This window comes from Dermacentor andersoni, chromosome 8 (genome assembly GCF_023375885.2).
Source record: "Dermacentor andersoni chromosome 8, qqDerAnde1_hic_scaffold, whole genome shotgun sequence".
Classification (NCBI taxonomy): domain Eukaryota; kingdom Metazoa; phylum Arthropoda; class Arachnida; order Ixodida; family Ixodidae; genus Dermacentor; species Dermacentor andersoni.
This window is the reverse complement of record NC_092821.1, coordinates 67,596,326-67,615,641: the sequence shown is the minus strand read 5'-3', so window position 1 is coordinate 67,615,641 and position 19,316 is coordinate 67,596,326. Positions and strand designations below refer to the sequence as shown.

The 19,316-nt window shown below is 46.1% G+C and overlaps 2 protein-coding genes and 1 long non-coding RNA gene across 3 annotated transcripts in view; 2 read left to right on the top strand and 1 right to left on the bottom strand.

Annotated features, from left to right (window-relative positions):
- The window catches only part of LOC129386799 (uncharacterized), a 155,293-nt gene that overhangs the window by 110,501 nt on the left and 25,476 nt on the right, over positions 1-19,316 (top strand). The gene's annotated exons all lie outside the window — the stretch shown is intronic.
- The window catches only part of LOC129383659 (uncharacterized), a 38,444-nt gene that overhangs the window by 13,890 nt on the left and 5,238 nt on the right, over positions 1-19,316 (bottom strand). Inside the window, exon 2 of the mRNA XM_072289781.1 lies at positions 11,471-11,664. Within this exon, the coding sequence (XP_072145882.1) occupies positions 11,471-11,664 (194 nt within the window). The remainder of the gene's footprint in view (positions 1-11,470; positions 11,665-19,316) is intronic.
- LOC140219817 (uncharacterized) lies at positions 8,448-10,139 on the top strand. The gene is made up of 2 exons (XR_011896037.1): positions 8,448-8,538; positions 9,271-10,139. It is a non-coding gene; the product is annotated as an uncharacterized lncRNA (long non-coding RNA).

Here is a 19,316-nt window from a genome sequence, read left to right as displayed (position 1 = left end):
GAATGCCAGTAGATTCGTAGTAGCTCAGCACTTCGCGCTGTCGTGCAGTAGGTGGCCGCAAGTCATCAAAGCGCCACAGTGTGAAGGAACCAGAACTCGATGTTTTTTTCCTTTGCTTCTTTTTTTTTTGTCAGCAATTTTCAGTTGCGGACACAATAAAATGAAGCATGGCTTCGGTTCAAGAACGCAGACCAGTGCCAGCTAGTGAAAAGGGCAGCTGGTGTTGAGACGTCTGCTCTCGCATGTCCGTCCTTTCTAGCTAGCAGTTTCTCCAAACCTTTAGCGTCCCCTTAGCACTCTTTATTCATAGAGAACAGTGCGAGATGATGCCGCTGTAACTGCAATGTTTGATGCGCTGCTGGAATAGGTTGTCGGGGGCGCAATTGTTCTCCGTGCCCAGCTTGCGCTGCAGCTTACGGTTGGCACCTTAAAGGGACCCTCACCAGGCCCCATAGCAAATTTTTGTTATATGCTGGAAGTTGTTACGTGTCCTTTAGGGAGCATTCTGCCGCAGAAAATTTTCAAATCGGCTCATTAATAGCAGAGATAGAAATATTTCAGTGCCACAAACCCATGATTTCTGCAGGCGGGCTTTACTGCCAAGCAAGACAGTCTCCCTACTCTCCCTGTCTAGCCTCCACAAGCAAAATTCCGTCCCTGCATTCTCCCATACTGGACGTCGAGGATCGCGTGACGCATACGTTTTTCTCACTTTTTTTTTTCACTGCTATGCACTTCCGTGACAACATCGCGCGCGAGCTATTCTCTCGTTCGTGCAGTGCACAAATATTCCACGCTATGTGCCGGGAAACCGTACTAGTGGCATAATTCAGTGCTATGCTAATACTGAGGCAGAACAAGCGCATCGCAGGGAATGATCACGCACTGGAACACAGTAGAACATGGCACAGTTTTGGTATCTGCGCACGTGACCGCACGACCATGGGAACAAGCAGACGACGTGGAAGTACATTTCAATTCTTCAATTCAAGCTTCAATTCGTCAATTCAAGCAACAGGTCACACAAATAACAGATGGTGCCTTCAATAATTCTCAAAGTCGCGCGTCACCATGAGCTACGTCACACTGCACACACGACTACGTAGGTGCAGGGATGGGAGTATGTCATCCTCCGGCTTGGAGCGTGGTGGCTGTGAGAAGGAAAAACAGCGTTCCGTTTGAAATTTCAGATCTTTCCGCGGCACATGGCAATGAAATACTTTGCAGACACGATTGTTGTCACGTGCTGTATGCTCTGCGCTTGTCAGCTCAAAATGGCCAGACCTGGTGAGGGGCCCAAGAAAATTTATCTCACTGATTTTTCCAACAAAATCAAAAGTTGCCTGCATCCATCATCTACTTACAGCGAAAAAAGTTTCCAGTTCATCCTGACTTGGAAAATGTCCAGCGACCCGATCGAGCCAATGTTCGGCTTTCTGCGCCACATTGCCGGGTACAATGACATGTTGGACATAAAGAGTGCAGCATGTGTCCTGGAAAAAATGCTGAAGACCAGAATCGTGGCAGCTTCAAGTGAAAGCAATGTTAAGAGCTCGACCACATTCTCATCGCAGCATCTTGATATTCAACAGGAATTGCATGTGCGACAAGCACCTTTGATGAGGTCCTGAACATGGCAGCGCAGGGGTTAAAAAACTGCCTTTCAGCGCGACCATTTGTCTCCACCCCTCAGATCGCCAGCGTGGCCATGATTGGCAAATACACTGTGCGTGCGGCGAGTGAGCACATTCCCTGTGCAGGCCGTATAGCCTTCCTACGGCGAGCAAAAAGCAGCACTCCTAAGCACGGGCCCATCGCTCATCGAGACTGTGGTGGCCTGTTTTATCGATCTCGGGAACTGCTGAATCTGCTCATAGGTCTTCGGAGATTCGTGGATTGTGTGCTTCATTGGAGGCCCATCACGAAGCCCTTGAACATTACACACAGAGGATTGTGCAAGAGCCCATGAGCCTACCAGTGATTAGCTGTGGGAACACCGACACTGACCACTGCAAAGAGCTGCTGCTGCTTCTAAGTTCCGGGAAGTTTATCAGGCCGCTTTTTAAAAATTTTGCTCAAGGAGTGGCTGACAGGAATACTGCCGCCAAACTGCTTGAAAGGAAACCCCCTGTCAGGAAAAGTTCTCAAGGTATAGTCGAAATTTCTGCAAGGAAATGATTGTCGCGATCTTGTCGTGCATCCCTGAAGCATAATTTGTGAGTAATGGAAACAAAGCCTGCTGTCTGCTGAAATACCTCTTCTCTGCCTTTGCCTCCTCCTTTCCCTACTTTCCTCTTTCCTCCACAGTTGGCATATCGATGAAGTGCAATACTTCAAACAGCTGAAGCAAGGTGCTTTGATCATGTTCTGCAGCAAAGGTGAAGTGGACGAGTCGATGAACAACGCCGAGCTGGATGCCTGCGGGATGTAGTCATTGGACAGTGGTGTGGAGACTTTTGATGAATCGTGGTCGTCATTGTCGAAGAGTAACGAGCAGGGATGCTTGAGCATCATGTCAGCATTTACTCTCGTGACTGACTTCATTGTGGCTAAAGACGAGTATGTCATCCATGAGCTTGATGACTCCTGTTAGTCCGATCAAGATTTCGGACTTGCACTTTCCACAGTATTTTGGTGTTGATGTTATGCCGATCGAATGGGAGACTTGTGAAGTGCAAAATGCCCAGTTGGCAACATTTATGTCGTCAGCTCTAGGCATGGCGGGGAGAGAGGGATTTTGGTGGGAGCCTGAATATGCATTGTCTTCAAACAACTGTTGCCTCACCTAGCTGTTAACATGCCCTTTTCTTTCCCTGCGCCAGTACATACTTCAGTGTGTTCCATTTACATAACAAAATTTCTTCGTTCTTAAATCAAATATGTCTTGTTTGGTTCTTTTTAAAGTTTTTTGTGTTAATTCATAGCAGTGCCTTAACACAATATAACGTGACAGTACTGAGAGCGTGTTCGTCGCGTCGAAGCTGCCTGTTGACTTCGTGTCCCATTCATGTTCAGTCAGAAAGAAAGGTATTTAATGTGTAAGAGAGAGAGAAATAAACTTTATTGTGAGACCAGGCTTCTTGAGCCCAAAGGTGGGTGGCCTCCTCAGTCCAGGTAGCCATGGCTCGCTGCCGCCGCCCGAGCCCTGTTCACCAACCGCAGCTGGCTGTCAGGGTCTTGCGTCACCAGCAGAGCCTCCCACTGGTCTTCCAATTCTTCTGAATCCGCCTCTTTCTGCATGTTATCGCCTGGTGGAGATGATGATGGTGGTGCTTCTCAATTATTCCTGCATCCAAGCACCATATGGCGCAAGGTGTTGGGCGTGTCCGGCGGGCAAAACTTGCAGTCTCGCCCGTAGATGCCCGGGTACATGGCGTGCAGCAGTGTTCCGTGTGGGTAGGTTCCAGGCTGTAGTCTTCTCCAGGTTATCGCTTGGTCCCTATTCATCTTCTTATCTGCGGGCGGGTAGCAATGCCTCTGCATACTGTAGTGCGCCAAGATATCCGAGTACTTCTTGGATATGCGTTCATCTTCCTCGTCACAGTCGTTGGTACGTGTTCTCTGCGCGTTGGAGATGGCTAGGCGTGCATGATCTCGAGCCGCGGCGTGCGCCGCCTGGTTCCCCGTGAGAGACTCGTGTCCCGGCGTCCAGAGGATTTGTGCTGCTTCTATCTTGGTGTTGTTCAAGACCTGAAGTGCTGCCTTTCCAATCCTTCCATTCATATACCGTCTGCATGCTTCTTGCGAGTCCGTCACCACGGTAACCATGGCCTTCTTGCACGTTACGATGGCCAGGGCTATGCCCACCTCTTCCGCAGTGCTCGCATCCTTGGCACGTATGGATGTGGCTGTAAGTTGTTCGCCCTTCTCGTCGACCACGCTGATTGCGAATCGGTCATTGGTACTGTACGCAGCTGCATCCGTATATCTAACGTTTTCTTCTTTGCTGTTGGTGCGTTCGAGTATGCGCTTGAGCGCCTGTATTCTTGCCTGTCTCCTTTTCTTGTCGTACTCGGAATGCATGTTTCTGGGAATAGTACTTATGTGTAGCTTGTCTCTGATCTCGTGTGGGATACGCTGAGGTAGGTGCCTTTCGATTCAAAAAATATACTTGCTAAGGTGTGCCTCACAGTCTTCTCGGCAATGATGAACTTAAAGAGCCTGCCAGCCCTGAGCTACAGTCACCGGGGTTGTAGCAACCACTACTTCAGACCGGCTCAGCAATGCTAAAGCTGATCTAAAAAAAAAAAAAAGGAATCAGGAATTTTGAGCATACCTTTCTTCAGCATTCATTTTTTTAACATGAACCAATCCTGACAAAATGTTAACTTTTTGAAAAGCTGCCAAATTAATGTAATGCTCAAAACTTCAAAACTCATTGCACGACATTGTCGAAAGATGGCTGAATGCTTATAAAAAGGCTAGAAACGAGTTGCATCAATGGAAACCATAAATGTTCTGTTATGTCCTAATACACACAAAAATAAAGTAAGCACGTTATATCATTCACATTAGAATATTTCTAATAGCTTCAAAGAAAAATTTTGTGATGAAGCAGGCGTGTGCTCTACATCAAGCCTCCAGTGCATGTTACAAGCATACAAGCAACTGCCTGCACAACGTGTAGCCAGATGCACCGCTGCACCGACACAATGTTGCCAACAGCATCACTCCGGCTCCAGCAGTACAGTTGCAAGCACGACTACGCGGCGATCTGCTCGCATTTTGTGATGGCAAACCTCTAATGGCAAAACAAGCGACGTCCAAGGCATAATTTTGTTTAGAGGAGGCATTGGTCAGTGCTGCACAGATACCGAGGCTGACACAAGTCTAACACAGAGCATGACCACATGCTGGAACAGGCTAGAAAATTATATAGTTTCATTGTGTTTACTTGCAACTGAACGATGTGGGAATAAGCAGACAAAACAGAAATACAGTTGAACCTACTTATAACAATATTGATTCAAGTGCCACAAAAAATCCATTGTTATAACCGGGTTCCACGAAAAACATGGGGAATGGCGTACCGGTTCCGAGAAAAATATAATGGCGCGAAAATCAGTTCTCCTCCCCGCCACCTAACTCCATCTGCCTTCTGATTGTGTTGACTCGATCAACTGTTTAACTCTGCTTCCTGCGCACTTAGATCGCATGTTGTTAAGAAGCCGCGACTGTCGGCGTTCAAGAACGGCACTGGTATAACAACTGCAAAGAAGAGTCAAGAGCGGCAAATGACATACGAGCTCCACCGAGGCGTCATTTTGGTGGCCCCAAGAGGCGCCTTTTAAAATATGCGGGAAGGCTGCTATGGCAACATCTCAGCTAGAGAAATCCAGAAGAAATGCTGGAGCCAGATCGCCACAAGCATCTCGCCACGTACCTCCCCGCTGGCTTGCTTGAAAAAACCGCATGTCCGTCATTCTTGCTCGCATTATGCGAAGCTTGCCGACATCCTTCTCCAAGGCATTTAGGTGCCCCATCTAGGGAAGCGGAAGGTTCCTCGCAAAAACAAGCTCATGAGGGACTGAATCATATGCAGGACCTCCCGCGGGGACAATGTTGACCCAGCTGCCCTGCTCCGTCATCGCTGCCGTCGCTATCTGATGCAAGTACGTTCACGACGATCGCCTCATCGGTTAGAAGCACTTCGTTTCCAAATTTATAGCAGCACACTTTCTTTTCACCGGCAATGTTGTGCATTGCTGATGATCAGTGGGCTAATCAGCCATCTTCCCTTTCGGTGGCATGTCAAACTAGGCTGAGAAGCAATGTGGCCAGGAATGACTTCGACGCAATGAACAAAGAAAAGCATGAGCGACTTAATCCGTTAGCAGAATTGCGCAGAATGAGGGCCAGAGATTAAAGGACCAACTGTGAGGGTCGAGTGAGCAATCTGGGAGCAGCGCCGGCAGCACTGTCAGCACAATTGGCGCGGTCCAGTCGTGTTTCGGAGGGTGGCGCAGCCCAGAGATATGGGCGCAGTCCGTTTGTGTTCGGAGGAGTGGAAGGGTGAGGGAAGAAATTCGAACGGAGCGGCAGTTGGGGTGCCGGGCGATCATGCAGCAGCTCGCATCTCACTTTTCCTTTTTTTCTTTTACAGGATTTCGCATTCCATTACCTATCAGTATGGACGCCCAGCAGCCATACTTCGTTATAAATGATAATGCGTCATGAGGACATTGAAGTAAGCAGGTTATTTCCCCATAGAAAACTTACAAAAGTTTATGGTGCAGCTGCTTTTCGTTGTGATAACCGATATATTGTTGAAACCGGTATAGTTATAAAAAGGGATCGACTGTAGATCTCTCTTGCTGTGGCGCAAAGTAAAACAAACACAGCAGACATTCGGTCTGCATGTTATATTATTTCTCTAAACTTTAATTCGTCTCTTGAGACAGCAGATTACACAAATAACACATGTTGCCTTGAATAATTCTTAAAGTGTCACATGTCACTATGAGCAACATCGCAGGATACACATGTATGTAGGCGCTTTTGCTGATATAAGTCAACCCCTCATCTTGGAGCGTAGGCCCGTAAGGAAAAAAGCAAACGGTGTTTAGTTCGAAATTTTAGCTGTTTCGGCGGTGTGTAGTGATGTAATTTTAGCATCCTTGATTATGAGTCCGCATTGTATGCGCTGTGCTTGTTAGCTCAAAATGGCCAGACCTCGAGGGGCCCTTTAATGCGAAAGTGGGGGAAAATTGCGTGGGGGAACAGGTGACTGGCATCTGTGTCATGAACTCTAGAATTAGAAGATGAAAGATGCGGCAGACTTCATGGAAATAAATTGCCTCCGAGTTATGAATACCTTCTTCTGGAAGCGGAATAACAGGAGGTGGGCCTGGAAAAATCATAATGGGGACACAAGAAATGAAATAGATTTCATACTTCGTGCCGACCCTAGCATAGTGCAAGTTGTAGAAGTGTGAGGTCGGGTAAATAGTAGTGATCACAGGTTGGAGAGGTCTAGGATTGTTCTCAATTTGAAGAGAGAAAGACCAAATTAGTTGGGAGGGAGCAGGCCACCCAACCTAGACAGTCGGGGTAAAAGTAGATGACAAGACAGGGATAATTGGAAATCACTGGCAGAGGCTGCTCAGGGTCATTGAACAATGGCACGTACCGAGTGACCCAACTTAGCACCAAAGAAGTTTGTTGAATAGCAGCAGATACCCATTGTTACATGCCCAGCGACCGAAGTTGGGCCGGCAGTTAGTTTTGAACCCAGTTCCCAGGGACAGCACGGCGACCAAATGCTCTACCCATTTGATCATAGACTACACACAAACCCAAGTTGGCAGGGAAGAGGTTATGTGCGGTCATACATACAGACGTACAGACCTACCGCTAAGTGGGTAAAGCTCTTAAAGAATGCTCTTGCATTGTAAATGAACTTTGGACCAGCAATGTAATGTGTAGGGCAGGTAACCGATGGCCTATCAGGGTTACTGAATTGTTATCAATCGAACTGACGTGCAATCCTGGGCAGCAGACAGGTAGTGTGAGGACATAGAAAATTTGCAAGCACGGGATGGTATTGTCGTGTAGTAGTGCCGGTGAGGAAAGCAGCAATACTAAATATGAGGAAGCTAGCATTTTATTGGGTGATCTTGTGCCCTCAAAAAACACGTTATACTCAGAGAACAGCGACAGTGACTAACACAGTCGGCGATCGGTAAAAATCTGATCAGCGGGTCAAGCACGTCGGCTTTTATAAATCAGTCGTCGAATGTTCCAGAGTAACCGCTGGGACCCGCGTGCCTTCCACAAAGTTCTACACCATTTGTGTCGTGCATACATGCACTCAGCTTACGCAAGGTTCGGCGACAACAGACAGTGGATAGAGGCAGCGATAACATTCTAGAAACTTCCTATACATGTAGACACGTCCTGCGCTGAGCGATAACACTTTGTAGATGGTAAAAGCGCTCACCCGTAAAAGATAAACGAGGTCATATGTCAGTATCATCTGGCACAAGATATGGGGTCACAGGAGATCCTACAGTTGACATTAAATAGGCTGATTGCAATGAGCTTAGGATGTTGCAACAACTTTTCATTACTTGGACTACACCAATAGCTTTAAAATGCATGAGATGAAAAAGTGTCACAAATAGGTTCTGCTGTCATAAGCCTTCCACAAAGAAGAGGTAGCTCTGCTTTCGAGTATTCAATGTGGATTGTCCTTTGTAGCCCTTTAGGAATGCTGAACTGGAAGGGTTATTTTCTGTTCCTTGGCTATGCTCCTGTATTTATTCTATTGTATTTTGCCTCTTGTTCTTGATGCTGTAACAGGACTGCAATCGCCTCACTTATTTTCTGCAGGCCCCACAAATGCGATGAGCCTAGCTGAAAGCATCACTGCCAAAATGGCATGCCATGCCCCTTCAAAGATCGGTGGTCAGGTCGAGGTTGGCATGCAGTGCAGCTTGTCTCTCGCTGACAAGTCTGTTGGGTGCTCGTTGAAAGCATGGAGCGTCTCGAGGTGCATGCAGACTATGGAGACTGTGGAGCAGTTAAGCTTCACCTCAGGTGGGCAATGACCGGCACTTTTCTTACATTTGCTTGCTTATACGAGTGTGGTAAATGACCAAGTCTGCCTAGCTTGGCACGACTCGCTCAAGTGTGTGTGATGTTCTGTCGCTGAGGGTAAATTAGCCTAAATAAATAATATAATATAATATAATAGAATATAATAAATAATATAAGTAAATACTGCCCTACTGAGCACATTGAAGTACCTTAGATGGCAGAGCTTAATCCAGAGCCCTCTTGTCCTGGCGTTGTTGTAGCCCTTACATTGGTCCACGATAATGTTACACCTAGTGAGTCTTTTAGTTAAGTATAGATCGGTGTATGAGTGTAAGAACATGAATATGGACCAATGGAGAATGTAAGTTGAGCTCTGGATTTGATGTGAATAAAATTAAAACATAATGCAGTCAACTATAAAACATACCTTGTTTTATCAATATGCTCATTCATTGAGGGAGGCAAATACTACTCGGGAACTGTAAGGATTCTTGTCCTGGGACAGGTTTTGGTCACGACATCCCAGAGCACATCATTGGCGATGACTAAGCGGGCCTAGTTGTGTGCAACACCGCCCTCAGGCAATGAGCAGCATGCACTGGGCTCCTGAGGTGCACGCCAGCGATCGCTTCAGACGACCTGTACGCATCTTGAGGTGAATGCTGGCTATGCGCTGGTTTTGGTCCTCTCCTGTCGATAGCAGCTTCAGGTTTTTTTTTTCCATGTTTGCAGACATCAGTGGTGGACGGGACCTCTTTTGTACCACCTGTTTGTGCCAGCGGATACTTATTCTTCCTTAGCACTCTTGTTACAATGTGCTATCCACCTCTGCTGATGCGAAAAGTGAAGCCTTCTCCCTACGAGAAATGAGACACTAGTGAGCAATTGAAATGCCTTTGCAATGAATTGAATCTGCTGTCATCAGGAGAACTGGTCCACGGTGCTCTCAAGAGAATTCCATCACGTGTCTTCAGTTTCACTGTCAACAGTGTAGCCGTTTTACAACAAAGCCTCCAGTGAAAATCGACAGTTGCTCTCTACTTTCTATTCATGTAAACCATACAGCACACTGCCATAATCTTGCTTTGCACTTCCACCCATTTTACCACAGTGTTTTCAAATGCAGTTATAAAGTCAAGGCCTGAAATGTTATTCTTGCACCTCCAGCAGAAATAACTCGTGTTTGGAGAAAGTTTGCAAAGTTGGCATGTTTCCCACAATAATGACAAAAATGATGACGCTTTCTTCATTTTGACAACTACAAACAAGAAAACTTTATTTTGTTTCACTGTACTACATGGCAGACACAGGAAGATCGTGCTAGTTATTTTGCGACAACTGACCAAAGCGCAACCTCTCCTTGGTAATTCAGGTGCATGCAGTTGCAGCGTAACATTTTCAAAATGGTTTAAAAGATGTTTATTGCCACGTGTGTGGAATTCGAATATGTTCTTTTTCACAACATAATAATCATACAATTGCCGACCAATTTTCTTGGATACCCTATTTTCTGGGCCGGCCGGAATATTTTAACTCTGCAATATTATTGCCAATTTGCTCCATATAGTTATGTATAATAATAACGAAAATTTTGATTGTTTCGAACTGTTCTCGTTTAATTTTTCTTAATTTTTCTCACGATCGCAAGTTCGAAGCTACCGAAAATGCAAACAACATCGCTGTAATTTTGTTTTCCTGCAACCTCAAAGCAGCGTTGCACACATCTCGCATGCCGATTCAGAGCTACCATTTCAGGTGCAGCCTCAATAGGCACCGCTTGATGCACTCTCCCACGTGCCTTTGTGCTCTCATTGCTGTCGGCACTCGTCAGTTGTATATGGCCATGGGTACTCTAGGTATCGCCTGTCTTGTGCATTGTGGTTTTCTTCAGCTGCATACTGTGATGCTAGGCTTAGCCACTTCAACAACCGATTGTCTTCCGTGGTTTCATCGCCAGTTGTTAACAATGGTGCTGACACTGCCTTTGTCATCCACCGCCTTCCGACAAAGGCTTTGAAGCGAGGAAATCATAGCATATTGCCGATAGAAAAGATGGCTACCATTATCGTGAAAGTGCAAAGGGACTTGTCGCAATCGGACGTCGCAAAAGAATTAGAACTCTTGAAGCAGACAATATCAGACTACATAAACAACACGGTGAACATGTTGGAAGCCACTGAGAAATCTTCTGGATCCCGCAGTGCCCACCCAAAACTTGAAGCTATTCTAATGTGACTGAAAGCCATGATTACCATGCAAGTGCTGGTGTCCGGTGATGTTGTCAATCAAAAAGCAGAAACCGTAGCACTTCAGATGAACATTGAGGATTTTCAACTTAGTGATGGCTAAGTCCAAAATGTTAAGGGGTCCCTCACCAGATGTGGCCATTTTGAGCCGACAAGCGCCGTGTATACAATGTGTGCTAGTGTTCGTGTCTGCTAAGTATTACATCGCTATGTGCTGCGGAAAGAGCCTAAATTTCAGACCAAATGCCGTTTGCCTTTCTTCTCGCGAGCTTTGTGCTCCCAGCAGGAGAGTTGATATATTTCTCACAAATGCGCCTACGTACATCGCACTGCTGTAACGTCACTCATAGTGACATGTGACTCTGTATGGTCTGTGGCGAATTAGTCAGAGAAAGGCGCTCAAGACAAAGAGAGGCCAATGCGCGAGTTAGTGCGGACACTCAAGCAGGGTGGCTCCGATGTGGCACATGGGGTACTCAAATGCACTCGGGACGAAAAGCAGCCAGTGAGCGGGAACAGAACATTGGGGGTGCTAGTAGGCACCTGTTTCACGCGCGTCTCGAAGAGTTGAGCAAATCCAAAGCTGCCACGGCTACGAATAGGATACACATCTAGGCAGTCGACGTGACGAAAGGGCTTTCCAAAGAAGGGATTGCTCCCAGTGGCCAAAAGCAGAGGGTACGTACCTCATGCTGTAGGTGTCATCTGCGTCGAAGGAAATTACGTCCATGGCCAGGGGATCAAGCAGGAACGAGGGCTGAAAAGGGGCCTGCAGTGACGACATGCTGAAACCAAGTTGGGTGGCAGTTATATGGAGGTGGGTTTGCACAAGGCTCACCCGACGAGCAATGGTCAGGGAAGGGCACGACGCTCCTCCACTCTGCAACACACAAAAGCACTTGGGCAGGGTTCATCGAGTCTGACATGGCGCAGAGAAGGTTCCAGAGTCAGATCGCCAATAAGCACAGGTGTTTATTCAACCAAGATGCAGCACAGTGTGACAGTCACGGCACTTACGGGAAAAGGCTCACCGCAAGACTGATCGACTATGCGTGCCCGCTGCGCTAGGGCTAACTGCGAAGCGGCCAGCCAAGTGCGAAAACTAAAGAATTGCAGGAGCAAAGGGCCTTGTAACCACCTCGTTGTGGGCCTGTGAGCATCTGCCGCGGCAATGACGCGCTCAGCGAAAGAGAGCTCGGGTGGAGAGGTGCCCGGGGCCCGCCACTCGGGAGGCCAATTGGGGCACATCTTGGTGACATTAGCTCACGCGGTGATTCGACCCTGGGAGGGATAAGCACAGTTTGTGCAAGAAATTAGCTTCGGCACGCTAGTTGTGTCAGCCATGTTGCCGTTACGGTGGCAGTTCCCGGAGATCAAGCTAAACACAGTGCAGGAGTTGGGGGACGAGGCACAAGAAGGCACCTCAATCCCCACACCATGCAACGTGCGGGGGAACAGATGTCAGTGACCAGCCGAATGGTACAACCCAAGTTAGCCCATGATTCATATACACCTGCCCACTTGCCCTACATTGTGCAAAGGGTGTGGCAGATTTGGAGCCTGTCCAGTGGCCATCATGCTACCACACTTGATCCTCCCACCACCGCCACCGCAGCAAGGACAACGAACAACACTGGCGAAGCAGTGTTTGGAAGCACAAGCATGGGTACAACATATCGACGACAGAGTCAAGGCCTCCTAAGACCATGCACAACCACAAAAAGGACACAAGCGGCTACAAACACTGTCGCACGAATGACTACGTTACCACTCAAAAAGACCGCTGGTAGCAGCCACCCCAGTTTCGAAGTGACCTGCGTGAGCCGAAAGGCTCACCTTCATCGACGAGCAGAGATATTTTCTGCGAACTACACCGCAGAGTCCGCTATCGCCGAAGGCACCCAATGACTCAACATTAGACGACTTAAATAAAGTTCGATGGAAAGTGCTGCGACACTGTCATGATGTACAGCAGATCGTCATGCTGGTGTATCAGCGAACACCTTCCTGGCGCCTAAGTCGAGAACAAGAACGACATGGGCGAATTGCTATTGATGAACTCGTCCAAAAAGAAAAAGAAATAACCCCCTCTGACGACTCCGCGGCTGCTTGGACGTTGTCAGGTGATTCCTTCCAGGCTTGTCAGGCTTGCCTTCCAGCCTGGTGGGATACAAGTAGCAACTGTAGTCGCTGCTGCTGCTGCAGCGAGCGTGTTAGCCTGCTGCAGACTCGGAAAGTGAGAAAGTGAGCAGGTACAACTTGCACCGATTCGACTACTGGCAGCTGAAGAACTCCGTAAGGACAATGTGCTTAAAGAAGTGAAAAGGTCCTTTTCACTTCTTCACCTGTACCGGCCGAGGAACTGAACACCGACAATCTACCTAATGCTACTACGACTGCGCATCAAGTTGCCGGGTTTGACACATCGTTTCACGGTGCCAACGATTGTCTGTGGAGCCTGCGCAGTGTGAGAGCTACGCCAGACATTCACGTGATACCAACGTCATCTACGTCTCCTACATGGGTGTACTTAAGGGACTGCACTGCGCGGATCACGCCCAGTGGGCACGGCGGAAGCACCGAGACCATGCGTCTCACGAATCCCTTCTTGTTTATTGTGCAGGTGAGGCAAGACCATTTGGTTCATTCTTACCGTAGCAACAACGTATGCCTCTTGCTTCTGCTGTGCCCACGGTCCATTTTTGATCTTACATTGATGATGTATCACTGTTTTGTTAATTTGTTACCATGTTGTGGAGACATTGAATCTAATCCGGGTCCTTCTACTGAAGACATTCTTAAAATCATATGCGACGACATACGAGACCTCAAGCAAACAACGAACAGTAAACTTAGAGTCTACCGACAAACTGAACGCCATTGACAGGAAATTGGATAACATAGCTTCAACGGTCACCAAATATACGAGTAAAGTTGATGCCTTGCAAGAGACAGTTGACAGCTTACTTTTGAAGATTGACGACCTCGAGAACCGAAGCAGACGTAGTAACCTCATCATTTTTGGAGTAAAGGAAGCAAAAGGGGAGCATATTGCCTCTCTTGAGCAGACAATATCGAAAGATATCCTTGACGACCTGTTGAAGCTGCCCAACGTGGTTATTGAACGAATCCATAGAATCGGTAAGCCAACAAAGAATAAGTGTCGTCCAGTTATTCTCAAACTTGTTGATGGGAGAGACAAATTTAGGATTTTGAAAAGCTGTGGTAAATTGCGAGATACGGAATTCAGTATTTCGGAGGACTTTTCGCCTAGGGTACAGTCTATCCGCAAAAAGCTTTGGGCAAGTACCAAAGTAAACAGGTCCAATGGGGATAAAGTCATCCTTGTTTTCGACAAGGTTAGAATCAATGGGACCCTTTACTTTTGGAATGAGGCGCGGAATGAACTTGTTCAGTCTACTAGGCAATGACCACGCTCTTGGGATGACTGCACCCAACAATGCAATCCAAACAACCCCCCACCTCAGCCGATAGTTCCTCACAACCGAAGAGCTTTATCCTTAATGAATGTCAACGCTAGAAGCATTGCAAATAAAAGCGATGATCTAGAAGGTTTACTCATTGCTTACGATCCTGACATCACCGTGGTAACAGAGACTTGGCTTCACGATAGCATAGATGATGCAGATGCTGTACCTGTCACGCATGAAATCATCCGTCATGATCGCTGTTCAAGAGGGGGAGGTGTGGCACTTCTGATGAAGAAAGGCACTCGGTATACGCTGGTCCCACACAATAAGCAGATTGAAATGGTGTGGATAGCTGCCAAACTTTCCGGCCAAAACGCACTTATCGGAGCTGTCTATAGGCCACCCAATGCTGACATTTCTATGCTGGAGGCACTACACGACTTTCTGTACGACAACAAAAAGCGCTACAGTTGCGTTATAATGAGTGGCGACTTCAACATGCCTAATATAGACTGGGACTTGATGTGTGCTACTTCCACATGCCATCACACGGATCTGTTGCTAGACATTGCATATGCCTTCGATCTCCACCAGGTAGTGCATACCCCAACGCGCCAGACTGCTGTATCAAGTTCGATTCTCGACCTCGTCTTCATATCTGAAAATGTCAGTCAACTAGGTTATACTGTCGATATCGTGCCCGGTATATCGGACCATTTCTCTGTCCTCTTTAAAAGCCAACTGTGGCGTAACGCTGAGCACAACAACCTAAGGCCCTACTATGATTTTAATAATGCGGACGATGTCAGCATATTAGATTTCTTAGAACAAGACTATGATTTCTTTTTACAGTGTCACAGAAACTTTACAACTGTTAAGTCTGTGGCTGCACTTCAAATGTTCGGTGCGTCATTGCATGAATGAATATATCCCGAAAAGACATAATAGCAAACGTCGAAGCCCCTGGATGACGCGCGACATCATTCATAGAAAGCGGCGCGTAAAACGATTATCGTCTAAAAACCAGAGAGATAGCGCCACCTTGGCTGAGCTGCGATCGGACTTGCGTTCGAAAATAAAATCGTCCAGATTCACTTTTTTTAACGTCAAAATGCACAACTTCCTTTCCAGCGATCCGAGAAAGTTTTGGCTTCACTTGACGCAAAAGAAGGAACCAGTTAATAAATTGAAAATACACGATAAGGACGTCACTGACCCAACTCGTATAGCAATGGCATACGACTATTTTTCGTCCGTTTTTCTGCGCAGTGCTGATAACAATATAGATTTCAGCCATGCAACTATGTATGAACTTCCAGAGCTAATAATCATAGAAGAAGGTATTTTTTCAGCATTGCTTAGCTTAGACAGTAGGAAATCTTCGGGACCCGATGAAATCCCCAATGCATTTTTGTTTAGATACGCGGAGTGGTGTGCCAATATCTTTATATTATTTTTAGCAAAAGTTTGGAGAAAGGAGAAGTTCCTTCTGACTGGAAAATAGGCAAAATTATACCGATACACAAGACTGGCGATAAGCTCACAGTAACTAACTATCGCCCGGTGTCGTCGTTGTGCACAGCTAGCAAGGTATTAGAACATTTTCTTTTCAAACATTTAAGCAGTTTCCTAGAAGGCAACAATTTTTTCATGAACAGTCAACACGGATTCAGGCGTGGCCTTTCAACAGTGACACAGTTGCTCCACATTACTAATGATTTGTTTGCAGTTCTTGATAACAGTGGCCAGGTCGACATAATCTTTCTAGACTTAGAAAAAGCCTTTGACCGCGTGTTGCATTCCAAAATGATATTAAAACTAAAGCATCTCTTTAGAAATGAGCGTATTCTGAGGTGGCTTGACTCTTACCTAACGCAACGCCAACAATATGTTCAAATAGGTGACTCAATGCAAATCATCAATGCTTCCAGTCCTTTCAGGCGTACCTCAAGGGTCCGTCCTTGGACCATTACTTTTTCTTGTTTATCTGAATGATCTCTCACTTGACACTGCTGTACAATGCCGATTTTTCGCGGATGACTGCGTTGTTTATCATGCCATTCAAACTAAAGATGATCAATTACTCTTAAGTAATTCTCTAACATCGATTGCTAACTGGTGCCAGACCTGGAAAATGAGCCTAAATATCCCTAAGTGCTCCCAAATGACCGTAACAAAAAAGAAGAGTCCATGATCGCATGGATACAAAATTAACGACGTTGGCGTTACTCTTGTCGATACGTTTAAATATCTGGGGATTAAAATATCTCGCGATTTAAAATGGAGTGCGCACATTAACAAGATAGTTTCGTCAGCCTCAAAAAGACTATGGTTACTGCGGCAACGTCTGAAGCACTGTACAAGCAAGACGAAACTAGTTGGTTATACTTCACTGGTGCGTCCTCTACTTGAATATGGCGATGTCGTTTGGGACCCGCACACTAAGACTGATACAGATAAGCTGGAAAAAATACAAAAAAAAGCACTCAGGTTTATTTTTAATGCCTACGGAAGACAAGCATCACTATCTGATCTCCGTTCAAGGTCTGGTCTTCCAACACTGGAGGAACGCCGTAAGCTACACCATCTGAAGATGCGTTACACGATAGTGAACGGCCAAGCTAGAATGAATTTTAACAAATACTTGCAGTTTAACACGTGTAGAAGTACCCACGGAAAGCACGAACTTACCCTTATTGTGCCCCAGGCTAGAACTATCGCTTATCAATTTTAATTTTTTCCTAGAACGATAAGAGAATGGAACAGGCTTCCACAAGAGGTAACGAACAAGCGTACTGTTGACTCTTTCTTATCGGCTATTTCTCAGTTGTGAGCGAAGCACGCAATTCCTTTCGTACCGAATTTTTATTCAACTCATGTCATTAGTTTCAGAGATATTGTTCTGCGCAGTAACGTACAAGTATGATCTGTGTTGCACTGTGTGTGAGCTTGCTGTGTTCGAATTTTATTTTGGCATTTACTTTGCTTGTACAGTATCCCTTTGTATTTTCTATGTACCACTCCTGCTTTGGCTGCTAAAAAGCAGCTGGCAGTATTTTCAAATTAATAAAAATAAGCGTCCCCTTTGGAACTTGATGGTGGGTTGTGCCACCAAGCTCATATATTGCCTCATGTCCTACCTGTGTTAAAAAAAGAAAAGAAAGGAATCAGAAAAACACCTTGATGAATTCCCATAACCAAACTTTCTGAACCACTATTGTGAACTTTGTTTTCGTATGCGTCTGTTGTTTGTAGTTTTCCTACTTTCACCAATCTTCCAATCGCCTCTTACTAATCTCTATTGCAGACATCTTTCCTTTTCCCCAGCTCTCTCTCAAACCAATAGCTTCAAGGAGGCCAGTGGTGCCTAAATCAGCTGCTGGGTAGATATCTTCATATTCTCATAAAACATGCTCCATCGTTTCCTTAGCTTTGCCACAGCAAGCACATGCTTCTTCTTCCTTCTTATATCTCGCTTTATAAGTGCGTATTCTAAGGCATCCTGAGCTCACTTCGAAAAGTAATGAGTTTCCCTTTGAGTTATCATAAATTGTTTCTTTCCTAATTTGGTTTTTTTATCTTTAGTAGTTACTCATAGCAGGTTTCCTTTCTATTGCCGCCACCCATGAGATTATCTCGTCTCTCTGACTTTCCGCTTGACGCTCTTTGTTGCCATGTTGCTCACAATACAGGTTGCATACTCGCTGGTAAGCTTCCTACTTCTTTTCCTCCACTGTGAATCAATGTTTTTCCTGTACATATACCTGAACACTCTCCCAGCCCATTAACTTTCTTCCATATTCCTCAGTCGCTCTTCAGAATCAATTTTACTGTGATCTTCCCTCACTTCAAATCTTGTGTAGCCCATATCACCCTGCACAGCTTAATTTATAGGGTTCCTGTGAGTGCCCAATGCGAGGCGTCCTGCTGACCTTTGGTTGCCATTGAGTCCTGATTGTACCCCTGATTTCTAGCAAACAAACAAATTTCTAAATGTAAGTCTATATTTGGTTATAGTGACAGCGTACAGCTGGTGTCGTACAGGCCTGAACACAAGCTCTGCCGCGTTCCCTCGTTGCGCTCCGTGGTGGGCAGTTAGCACTGTTGCCGAACAAATACATTTTCTTATGGCAGCGAAAACTTCTGTCTATGATCGGCGTCTTAAAAGATGCCGCACTGTTCCAGTTCTCTTTTCAGAGCAATGCCCAATCATTTCCCAAGTACTATGTTGTCCACAGCGAAAACAACATACCAGTAAGAAAGCTCTCCCCATTCCTAGTGGCCAAGTGTCTAAAAGACGAAATCGCACCTAGATACAGTGTCTCAAAAATGTCTAGCAGGGACCTCCTCCTAGAACTGAATGACAAAGATCAAGCGCTAAAGCTCTCGGCACTTAGTGGTATTGGCGACGCGACAGTTACAATTTCACCACACAGAACACTAAATACAAGCAGGGGTGTGATATCAGTGGAAGACTTTATTGGCTTGAGCGATGAGGAACTGCTGGAAGGTTTCCAAGAACAAAATGTTACCAAAGTACAAAGAATTGTCATCCGCAGAAACGACCAAGAAATCCCGACAAAACATGTTATGCTTACCTTTGGAGCGATTGTAATGCCTACCTTGCTGGATGCAGGGTACGTAATAGTAAATGTCAGACCATATATCCCGAACCCCAGATGTTTCAAGTGCCAAAGGTTCGGACATGCTTCAAATGCATGCCAAGGCCAAACAACCTGTGCTGAATGCAGCTCCAATGATCACCAATCTGACAATTGCACTTGTTCCCTACATTGCATTAACTGCAAAGGAGACCATCCAGCTTACTCAGCCTTGCCCTTGCTGGAAAAAGGAAAAAGAATTGCACTAACCGTGAAAGAAAAAATCTCGTTCTTTGAAGCCAGAAAGCGACTATCGTACCTTTTGTGACCTGGTTATACCAATGTGATGAAGGTGGGGGCAGCGTCACAGAGGCCTCGGAAGTCCTCTGAGTCCATGCACAGTGGTCCCGTAGTGACCCCTCCCACCCCCGTGGTGGAAGCAACCAGTGCTGCTCCATCATCGTCGAAGGGCCTGCAGACACTAGTTCCACAGGGCCATA